This window comes from Anoplopoma fimbria, chromosome 14 (genome assembly GCF_027596085.1).
Source record: "Anoplopoma fimbria isolate UVic2021 breed Golden Eagle Sablefish chromosome 14, Afim_UVic_2022, whole genome shotgun sequence".
NCBI lineage: Eukaryota > Metazoa > Chordata > Actinopteri > Perciformes > Anoplopomatidae > Anoplopoma > Anoplopoma fimbria.
Genome location: NC_072462.1, coordinates 16218866 through 16229993, shown reverse-complemented (window position 1 = coordinate 16229993; position 11128 = coordinate 16218866). Strand labels below are relative to the sequence as shown.

At 39.6% G+C, this 11128-nt stretch overlaps 3 protein-coding genes across 3 annotated transcripts; 2 read left to right on the top strand and 1 right to left on the bottom strand.

The window, feature by feature from the left end:
* Nucleotides 1-242: 242 nt before the first annotated feature.
* orai1b (ORAI calcium release-activated calcium modulator 1b) lies at nt 243-1821 on the top strand. The gene is made up of 2 exons (XM_054612131.1): nt 243-594; nt 718-1821. The coding sequence occupies exons 1-2, from the start codon at nt 481-483 to the stop codon at nt 1273-1275; spliced, it is 672 nt and encodes a 223-aa protein (XP_054468106.1). The 5' UTR covers nt 243-480; the 3' UTR covers nt 1276-1821.
* Nucleotides 1822-2519: 698 nt separating this feature from the next.
* Nucleotides 2520-4341, bottom strand: morn3 (MORN repeat containing 3). The gene is made up of 6 exons (XM_054613079.1): nt 4233-4341; nt 3598-3766; nt 3312-3469; nt 3058-3217; nt 2764-2948; nt 2520-2627 (listed from the first exon to the last, which is right to left on the bottom strand). Exons 2-6 carry the CDS (start codon nt 3740-3742, stop codon nt 2520-2522), a joined length of 756 nt encoding a protein of 251 aa, XP_054469054.1. The 5' UTR covers nt 3743-3766; nt 4233-4341.
* Nucleotides 4342-4782: 441 nt separating this feature from the next.
* On the top strand, nt 4783-10979 carry tmem120b (transmembrane protein 120B). Its single transcript, XM_054612024.1, has 12 exons — nt 4783-4917; nt 6365-6483; nt 6673-6789; nt 6887-6946; nt 7049-7144; nt 7245-7334; nt 7520-7585; nt 7740-7801; nt 9504-9596; nt 9874-9938; nt 10133-10201; nt 10634-10979. The coding sequence occupies exons 1-12, from the start codon at nt 4855-4857 to the stop codon at nt 10748-10750; spliced, it is 1017 nt and encodes a 338-aa protein (XP_054467999.1). The 5' UTR covers nt 4783-4854; the 3' UTR covers nt 10751-10979.
* The last annotated feature ends 149 nt before the right edge of the window (nt 10980-11128 follow it).

Here is an 11128-nt window from a genome sequence, read left to right as displayed (position 1 = left end):
TTATAAAAAAAAAAACATCTTTATACTTCCATTCATTCTAATTGTAATACTTCTTATTTCTGTATGTTCATGTTAGTCACATGACCTGGTGGTACAGTCAGTTCAACACATCTAATTGGCAATAACATGTGGACATTGCTACACATTGAAGGTGGTAATTACATCAGTATTTACTAAAGGGCTGATTCTTGATACCACAACAGAGGAAATGCATCCGACGGCTTCACTCTGGAGCGGATGTTCGCCTAGGAGCGCGCAGGCTCATGGGTAATGTGGTGCAGGCGGCATAACACGCTGGAGACCGGCGTTGGGTGGGGAAAAAAAAGAAATAGCTTCCGTATCTCCGTCAGCTGGAGGGGTTAAAGGGTCTGGAAGTGCACACTGTTGGCATGTTGAACGCTTGTTTGTGTCGCGTCCCGATAGAGTAACATAGTAACTGCGTCAGCGCTGCTCTCCCGATCCTTTGATACCAGCAGCGACATGAGTCTGAACGAGCACTCACTGCAGGCGCTGTCCTGGAGGAAGCTGTACCTGAGCCGGGCTAAACTGAAGGCTTCAAGCCGGACATCAGCTCTGCTTTCTGGATTTGCTATGGTAACATTCTCCCCCCCCTCTAACCATCATCTTACTCTCCTGTGGATGAATCACAGTCATGTCACATATTGTGGTCACGTGTGTGAAGTTATTTCCTCTTCTCTTCCTATCACTTCTCTCCAGGTGGCCATGGTGGAAGTGCAGCTGGACAACAGCTATCCGTACCCACCGGCTCTCCTGATCGCCTTCAGTGCCTGCACCACCGTGCTGGTGGCCGTTCACCTGTTCGCCCTGATGGTCAGCACCTGCATTTTGCCCAATATAGAGGCTGTGAGCAATGTGCACAACCTCAACTCTGTCAAGGAGTCTCCACATGAGCGGATGCACCGACACATTGAACTAGCGTGGGCTTTTTCTACAGTTATTGGTACTTTGCTCTTCCTTGCCGAAGTGGTTCTACTGTGCTGGGTCAAATTTTTGCCCGTGAAGCCCAAGTCCAGTAATAATAATACAATTTCAGCTGGTGTGGCTGCTGCTATTACCTCCACATCAATTATGGTCCCCTTTGGTTTAATCTTCATAGTCTTTGCTGTGCATTTCTACCGCTCCTTGGTCAGCCACAAGACTGACAGGCAGTTTCAAGAGCTGGAGGAGCTCTCTAATCTCACCAGGCTACAAAACGAGCTGGACAACAGAGGGGAGTCTTCCATCTTGCAGTCTCCAAGCTCACATTTCCCATAGTGAAGTGTGGTGGATATGCATCTATGGTGGAACTGTCACTGCTAGCATGAAGCCATTATTGGCTTCTCATTTTTTACAGGAATGAAGATGTCTCACCTCTTTGTTTGAAATTAACTTTTTGTGAAAAGAGTTGTATTTTTTAAGAAAACATGTTTGATTGACTGTGAATTCACAAATCTGCCGTAGTGCATGGCTTGAAATTGGTAAGTCTTAATTGTGTTAGTCGCTTGATTTATCTCTTTCAATATTGCAGAGATATCTGAACAATAACTTGAATGGCTGTCTGTTGCCTGCTGAATTTATTGACCCATTTGTCAGCGAACACTGCATTTGTTAATATAAACATATTGCCTTGTGTTTTGTAAACAACAGGTATTTAACGCTTTCTTACTTACTCATGATGTACGATTTCTTGTACTGTCCACTGATTGTTTTTGTAATGCTTGCTTTGTGTACACTGATTCAACAGCTGCTAAAAACTGCAGTATTATTTGTATAGTATATTTGTTGACATCTGTAGCACAATCTGTTGAAATAAACACCTTTATACCAATTGACATTCAAAGTTTTAGAATTTCAAAAATAATTTGGATGACCTATTTGACATTATTTTATCTATTATGGTATAAATGTAATATACCTGCTATAATTGCAAAGACTAAGTAATGTGTACCTAGAAAAGTGTTCGGTTCATGAGTTGTCTTGATATATAACATTTTTACTACCCTTATGCTGGATTGCTTCATTTTGTAAAGCCTGAGCAGTCCACTTATCTTATATATCCTGAATTAGCTGGTTGTTTCCATCATTCATTCCTAGAGTAAACATGGATTGTTATTAAATTAAGCTGTTCAAATTTAATTTAACTGGGGCATCTTGTCTCATGCAGTTGTAGGTCCACATATTCCCTCATAATTAGAGGTTGGTTAGGGTTGGTAATGAAAGGGTTAGTGTATTTTCAGAGTGCAGTGTAAAGAAAACAATGGCTAATATTTAATCAGTCCTTACTAGACAAATTAAGTGGATGTGTCATTTGGATTTTCCACGTATACTAGTATTGAATTTAATCATCTGTGTTGGTAGTAAACTGGATTAACATGTTAAATTATATCACTATTGTTTTCAGCTCATTTGAAATATCAATAGATGTTTTTTCCTCCACAAACGAGAAGAAACAATTTGGTTGTAAATGTCTTGACAAAACTGAACGAGCTGAATACCATCATGCCATTTATTTAATTTTTTTATTCTTGCCCTGTGAGTGTGTCATGGAGTGGAAACTTGCTGTTGGTCCTCTCAGTGTAGGCTGACTTGGCTTCACTTAAAACCAACTGCATATCCACCAATTGTATCTTGGGAAAAAAAAAAAGATTGATATTTTAATCCACAGTAATGCATCGGAAAAGTGCTTTGTCAAATTAAATGGTTATTTGAGTGGCGACAGACATGCATGCAAACTCTGCAAAAGTATCCACAGTGAATATGTACCTGTGGAATCGGGTACTTTGTCGGTGTCGGTGCTTCGTTCCTCCCAAAGTCAGACAGGGTCCCACACTTTGCCACTCCAGCCACCCAAAAGCCTTCATAAATCTGGCCTTTGTCCGAATAGTAAAACTTTCCAATACCATTCTTCTTGCCATCTCGCCAGGCGCCTTCATACCAATTTCCATTTGCTTGGACAAAAGTTGGAAAGTCACATTTTAAAAACCACCATCTTGCCTCACTAAGCTATAATTTATATTAGAGTTTAAAAAAAATGTATGGAAAGCAGAGTGGTCTTACCAAATCGGATGATGCCCTGTCCATGAGCCTTATCCTTCATCCACTCTCCCTCATAGATATCTCCACCATCATAGTACATCCTTCCCCAGCCACCTCGATGGCCCTCACTCCATTCCCCCTCATAAACAGCTGAGTTTTTGTAGAAGAGCATCCCGTACCCCTTGGGTAGGAAATAGAAAATGATGCACAATATATCACAGAGTGTACATACAAGTGTTACAGTGTGTTTGTATAACAGCAGATTAAATACATACATGCTTCTTTCCATTTTTCCATCCGCCACAGTACTTCCTCGCATACTCCTTTGTTTCTGGGAGCAGGACACTGAGGGTACCATATCCATCACGTTTTCCAAATTTCCACTCTCCATTATAAATGGCACCAGACTTTTGCCAAACCTGAGTTCCCTTCCCTTGAAAAAAGAATAAGTAAACATTTGAGTTACAGTGTGGCCAAAGCGAGTCATGCTAGATGCATTATAAACATGTGTTTACAAATGTACATGTCATTCAGTGGAAGCTCATATGAAAAGTATCTCACCATGCTTCTTGTTGTCCAGCCACTCTCCAGTGTATTCATTTCCATCAACTGAGAACACTGTGCACCGCAGTCCACATTTCTGTGACTTAGTGTCCAGCAATGTTAACAACAGCTGATTTGTTTGAGATGTTTTAATGTATGGCATGACTGGGAGCAGCTTGACGAAAACCTATAACAAAAAATCACATGTTACCATTTTGATCCTTCTACTAACAATCCCATTACAAAATGAGAAGCACTACCTCGCCCTTCTTTAAATGTGAGGTAACAAGGTGAAGGGAATGTCTGCACATAATCAAAAAGTTTTACTAAGTACAAAATTGTTTATGTTTAAATGAGCACGTTAGCTACCAGGCCATTTAAAGCTAGTTCAAAAGCTCGCTTAATTAACCTTAGTTATGTAAATTAATGTTACTATTAGATTAGATTCAACTTTATTGTCATTGCACAGAGTACAAGTACTAGTACAACGAAATGCAGTTTCAGCATCTAACCAGAAGTGCAAAAGAAGCAGTAAAGGTGCAGTGCAATGTGCTGGATAAATAACAGTATAAATAACAGATAAATAATAATAATAATAATAATAATAATAATAATAATAATAATAATAATAATTTAAAAAAGTGTAACTTTACCTCACACCGGCAAAATTAGGACACAAAACACTCATTTAATGCAATAAGTAATTGTACCTTAGCGACGTGTCCAAGCGGATGACTTACTTAAACTCAACACGCTTGTAAACGCAGGACATGTTATTCACAAACAAACTATCACAACGTGGTAAACGATTCTAGCTGGTGTCGGAAATCGAGTGTCGCCGTATCCTAGCAACAGAAGTCTGTACTGTAACGTTGGTTACTGCAATCTAATATAAGTTAAATATGTCTGGGAGGCCCAACTGATGTATACTACATTTATTTTTATTTTTTATTTTTTTATTGTATTTAGTGTCAACAGATTAAACCACAAAAGGTTCCGGATCATAGACTGTAGGTTATATTTGATGTTATCATATTATTATTGCACAGACAGTTCGATCCATCCTACACTGCCTCTGATTGGCTGACACTGATATCCTTATCAATCCAACCAATGAGGGCCGCGAGTACGAGCCAATCAGAAGCAGAGTAGTTACGGCGTGCGCATGCGCCTTACTGCCCAGTTAAAAAAAGCTTATGAGTGGACAGTCAGCCTGTGTGAGGAAAGGCTGAAACCTAGAGAAGCTGCCCTCCTCGCATCAGCTCCTGTACCACAATGTCCAAACCGAAGTTTCAGACGGAGTGGGAGGAAATTGACGAGGAATATCAACAACTACAGGTGACAGACAACACTCAAACGAGTGCGTCGTGAATGTGACAGGCTGCAGGTTTCTTGTCATGCAGCTAGTGTGCTAGGCGGCTAATGAGCAGCTAACGCTACAGTAACTTAGCCAACAACAGAGCGTGGTAATGTTCAATTGATTAATGCTACCGTGAAGGGATCACTACCAAAGTTACACAGAGGGTTTAAAGGCAACTTCACGCTGTTGCTCGAGTAAAACAAGTCGTAGACATTGAATGCATCATCATTCACCATAACCATGCTAGCAGGCTAGCTCACTTAAACCAACAATGTAAGGAGGCAGGACAGGGAGAGCAAACAGTTCACTTTGAGGTGTAACACGGCATCATGTGGTCTGTGGTGTTGAGGCACGGCTACCCCCTCTCCCCTCTGCTCATCAGACAACTGAGACGTGGGCCTGTTGTGCCATCAACATGTAAGATCTGGAGCTGATGCGTAGGGGATGAATGTGACTGTCAACTGTGCTGAGATGTTCTTAAATAAAGCGTTTATGTTGTGGTGAATAACTAGTGGGAAACATTTCCCATCATTGTCAGTTGCTTCCTTTTTGAGATTGTTTATTTGGTGCATGTGTGCATCAAGTCTTTACTCTGAGGTTTGTGGGTTTGAAGAGGCTTGGTGATTTACACACTGTTGACTGGCTTGTGATAAACCTTTTAGGATAAAACATGTAGTTATTAGTAGGCCATGTACACGTTATAATTATGGGTATGAGAAAAATGGCATGTGAACTACAATGTGCATGAATAGAAAAACACAATTTCTAGTGCGATCATCTGCCAGTTTGCTTCCCTCTCCGAAAGGTCAGAATCGTTTATCAAATGTCCCGGCTGCCAGTTTTGTAGCTAGTATTTTGATCCAGTGTTTTTTTATTTTCACGTATTGAGTGTTTGGAACAGATACAATTCAGTTTGTTTTGTCAAAGATGGTGTATGTTGTGTACATATGAACAGCAATGGCAGATCCATCTGCTGACAATGCATCCTCGCCTCCACACTTGGTCTCATAAACCAGTGCTGATGGGAAAAGTGGAGACAGTGCAGGGGAAAGCTATGTTCTGGTCTACCAGCATTAAATGCATACATACTGGAATATGCATCTCACAGCATAATACAGTGTCATAGGCTGTTTAAGTTCTGATGGAAAGGTCAAACAAGATTTCACTGGTTGAAGCATTTCCATCTCTGCTGAATAGAGACTTTAAACTTGGTAAAGATTTGTGCGAGATTAAGAAGCATTTCACTATTTCAAAGAAGTCTTTTCAGTGGAATATGACAATTAAATGTATGTTAATTTATGTGTGGGTTGTAGCCACCCATCAGCACTTCTTTGAAATTTCACTTTTGCCTGTTACTGAGTCGGCAGACGTTTTGGTCGTTACAGAGTTCCTCCGCTCACCTTGTGTGTTTTGTTTGATAACTAGGAAACTCACAAAATATACCGAATAAAACTTGAGGAGCTCACCAATCTCCAGACAACATGCAGCAGTGCCATCAGTAAACAGAGAAAATGCCTAAAAGACCTGAGGCACAGCTTGACCAAGTAAGTGTTCTCTGATCAAGTCAGAAAACTGCATGTTTCTTTAACAGATCATTTACTCACACCACAGTCGGTATACTTCACTTTATCATTTGTTTGGGGCTCATCGACCTGTTTAGAAGATACACAGAAGTCTTTAAATAACAAAACAATAATAATTCCACTGATGATCATTTTGTCTTTTCTCCGTAGGTGTTCAAAAACATGTGACGAGAAAGAATTGGAGCTAATAACGGATATCAAATCACAAATCAAAGAAAAAGAAAATGTGTTTTTTGATATGGAAGCATATTTGCCAAAGAGAAACGGGTCAGTACTTCTGCTTGTCAGTTTCACTCATTTTACAAACAGTGAATATATTTATTTTTCTGTGTTAATGAGGTATTATTGTGTTGTTGTTTTTCAGGCTGTACCTGAATCTGGTCCTCGGCAACGTGAACGTAACGCTTCTCAGCAACCAGGCAAAGTATGTCAAATATTCAACCTTAAGGACAGTGTGAAATGTACTGTATAGACTTGGGATTTGTGTATGTTACATCTTCACTTTGACCTCAATTTATTCACATAGATTTGCCTACAAGGACGAGTATGAGAAGTTCAAGCTTTATATGACAATAATCCTGATGTTTGGAGCAATAACCTGCCTCTTCTTCCTCAACTATCGGTGAGAAAACTTTTCCCCCATCAATCATCATTATTGTTGTTGACTTATACAAATCTAAAGAGTGTGTAAAGACCGTTTTATTTTCTCTTTTTTGTTTTAGGGTCACCGATGAAATCTTCAACTTTATGTTGGTGTGGTACTACTGCACATTGACCATAAGGGAAAGCATCCTCATGAGCAATGGCTCCAGGTATGTTGTGATGTCAATCCAGAGGCACTGCAGTCTGTTGAATCTGAAAAGTAAAACCAGTAGAGCACGTGTTCATAGTTAATTATTTTCTTTTTATTTTATTGAAATAATGATTTATGATTTATCTATGATGGGAGCAGTTTTTGACTAACCGGGTCTTCTTATTCTGCTTTTATGCTTTCTAGGATCAAAGGTTGGTGGGTGTCTCACCATTACGTATCCACCTTTCTGTCGGGTGTGATGCTCACCTGGTGAGTTTTTGTCTTTGATCTCTTAGTATGACAATGTTTCAGCCTTCATATTTGAACCTTGATACAAACATGTACAGGTTAGAGACCGTAAAGACAATAAAGGCCACAGTACCTTTTTTATTTAGATTTAGTTTACCCTTGTTTCATTTCACAGGCCAGAGGGGCAAATGTATCAGATGTTCAGGAGCCAGTTCCTCGCCTTCTCCATCTATCAAAGTAAGAATTGTATCTGTTTGTTACATTGCCATGTATGTACAATATGGTGAAGGCTCTCTGAGTCATAATGTCGTTTGGGTCATAACCAGAAATGCTAATTTTTAGGGAGGTTATGATTTGGGTTTGATGTAAGAATGATGTCTTTGCTTACCAAACATTATGTGGTTAATTCTCAAAAAGCAGCAGTTAGTTCTTCCGTTGATGTGATGTGCGATAGTTTAAATTTGGGAACATGTAGTCCCTCCTTTTGTTGTCCCATGACCAACATTGCATTTCACAGGGTTTTTGTTGACTTTGGTTAAGTGTAGCCACACTTTGGGACATTTGAGGCTGTCAGTATTACATCATCAGTTAAAGACACAAGCTGTGGGACATAAAGGGGAATCACTGTTCCATATGCATCTTTGTGTTTTCATACATACTGTCATTTCTTTTTTCCCAAATGAATACTTGAATGTAGGGCCGCAACTAATTATTACCATTGATTAATCTGCCAATAATTTCTTCATTGATCAATAAATAGTTTGCCTATAAAATGTCAGAAAATAGTGTACATGCTCGTTATAATTTCAACTCGTAAGCGGAGTCTTCAAAGTGTCTTGTATGGTCTGAACTACAGTCCTAAAATCACAGATTAGAGTAGCTGTAACCAGAGAAAATGTCACATTTATTTCTTGAAGAAATACCAATCGAACTAGTTGCTGGAGAAGTTTCTGTCGATCAACTTTATTATTAAAGTGATTAAATGACTGTTTCAGGTCTACGTGAATGTTTTGTAGATTTGTAATCGAATAACAAAGAGGAGATAAGAACATTATTAACTTACATTAATGTTTTGAATCTGGATTTTTATGACAGATCCCAAATTTGAATAGAATATCTTATGAAATTGAATGTTAAAGCCTGAGTTCAAAACGCCACTCAGACGTTGCTCTCGCCTCTGTTAATCTGTCACACCATGGTGCGACTGTAGACCAAGGCCAGAGGTCAAGGATCATCTGCAACACTATGTTTGTTAAACTATAGTGAAATGTTGTTTTGTGTCAGTGAAACCAACATATAGTTTCTGGACATTAAACGTATTCAGAAGAAGTGAACACGACTTTCCTCAGACTAATAGCTGACGTTAGATGGACCCAATTTCAGCGGATATAATTAATTAGCTTCTTGATGTATTAAGATCTTATTAGATAAAGACATGAATCCAGACTGAAGTTGATTTTTAGCATGAGCCGTACTACACTTCTGTGTTTCACAGATGTTAGACTGTAGATACTTCCCCACTAGCCTGCTAATAATAGTTTCATTTATAAGAGGCTACAACAGTTCTTCTCACCAGAAAACAGAAGGGAAGTAATTTTTCACACACTGGTGGTTACAGTCATTATCTGGTACATCACATGAAGACTCATGTATGATGTGATATGATGTGAGATATTTGAAAACCAAAGCTTCAGCTTAAACTGAGACAATGTGGCATTTATTTGTTTGTTTTGAACATAATGACCCAATTTGGTGCACAAAACTAACTTTATTAGTTGAAAATATAAGTTGATGAGCTGATGCCGGTCCTGTAAAACAGTTTTCCTTTCCAGCACTGATATATGAGCTAGATCATGTGAACCTCATTGATCTGTTCATCGCTTTTACAGTTATGGCTGTGTGTTAATCTTTGAATATTTGCAACCCGTTTGTCCTCCAGGCTTTGTTCAGTTCCTCCAGTATTACTACCAGAGCGGCTGCTTATACAGGCTGCGAGCTTTGGGGGAGAGAAGTCAGCTGGACCTCACAGTGGGTAAGTTGTAAGCTATTTTTGGTGGCAGTCATTTCGATCGTTTGAACCCTTTGAGCCATCTGCAACACCATGTCCTGAAAAAATAGGGTAAAGGTGAAAGACTGAGACAGTTGTTAACATCAGTGTGCTGCCAAGCAGAAGTTTGAGTAACTTTAGTAAGTTTTGCTTCTAAAAAACATCTCTAATTGACAACTTGGTACCAACATGGCAACCATTGATGTAGTATTCTGTGTCACGTTGTCCCAAGGTCACTGTTAACACTTTTGTGTCTCCGCAGAGGGATTTCAGTCCTGGATGTGGAGAGGCCTCACGTTTCTTTTGCCATTTCTATTTTTTGGCCATGTAAGTCAAAATGTAACTTTTTTCCCTACATCTGATTTACCTTGCTAACTATTTTACACCAGCATTCATTGTTAAGTGTTTTTATTAGTGACTGCATCAGCTGAGGAGAACAAATTGGATCAAAGCAGAATTTGCTTGTGCAACTAGAAAGTATGGCAACACAGTGAAAGATAATGCCTCTTCTTCTTTCGCAGTTTTGGCAGCTCTACAACTCGGTGACCCTGTTTCGCTTGGGAGGACATGAGGACTGTAAGGAGTGGCAGGTAAGGATCCCACTGGTAGATACATTGCTTAAATCTAAAAGAGTTATGTCGAGATAGAGTTTAAATTGTTTGGTCAAAAGGAAAAAAGCTTGACAGGCTTCTTTTTTAAATGTTTTTTGCATTTTGCCCCTCTCCTTTCTGTTCCTAAGCAGTGTTCACACATGCACATGTCAGGCCACATTCAGAGTTAGTAATATGAGCTGGTGTCTGAAGTTAAGTCAAAATATGTGCAGGGAAAGCAGCACACATACTTAAATAAATGTCTTTATTGAAACGACCTGTGATAAAGCCTGTTAAGGTCAAAGTCTGACTGTTATCCCCACCTACTTAACATGTCCGAGCCCTACCGCATTTCAAAATCCATATAGCTACAGTCTTTTAAAAAATATGTCTCTTGACTTGAATAAAAGCCATCTTTCCCTTTTCTTCCAGGTATTTATGCTGGCATTGACATTTCTCGTCCTGTTCCTGGGGAATTTTCTCACTACTTTAAAAGTCGTCAACCAAAAGGTTCACAAAAACCAGGACAAACTGCAAAAAAATGACTGAGACAAAAAAAAAAACCTCCTCGGATCCTTACAAACGGCCAGTAATCTTGAAGCAACGCACACAATGGCTCGATAGACTGACCACAGTACGATCAGACCGGGAGAAGACGAAGCTGAAGCCACTGTCTCCTCTCAGGCTTTGATGGCAGCAGCAGCGTCCAGCCAAAGTATCGGGCCGACGGGCTTCTGCTTTCTAACGACTCTGCATCGATGTCGCTGCACAGTCAGTCACAACACAACGTGGTTTCACCTGGTAGACGAACAGTTTTGTCGCTTTATCCTGTACATAAAAAGTGAGCAGGAAGAATGTGTTTTTTTTATTTGGGTGTTCTTGTCAGCGCATGAATCTGTCAGAGAGCCTTTTTTTTTTTTTTTTTTT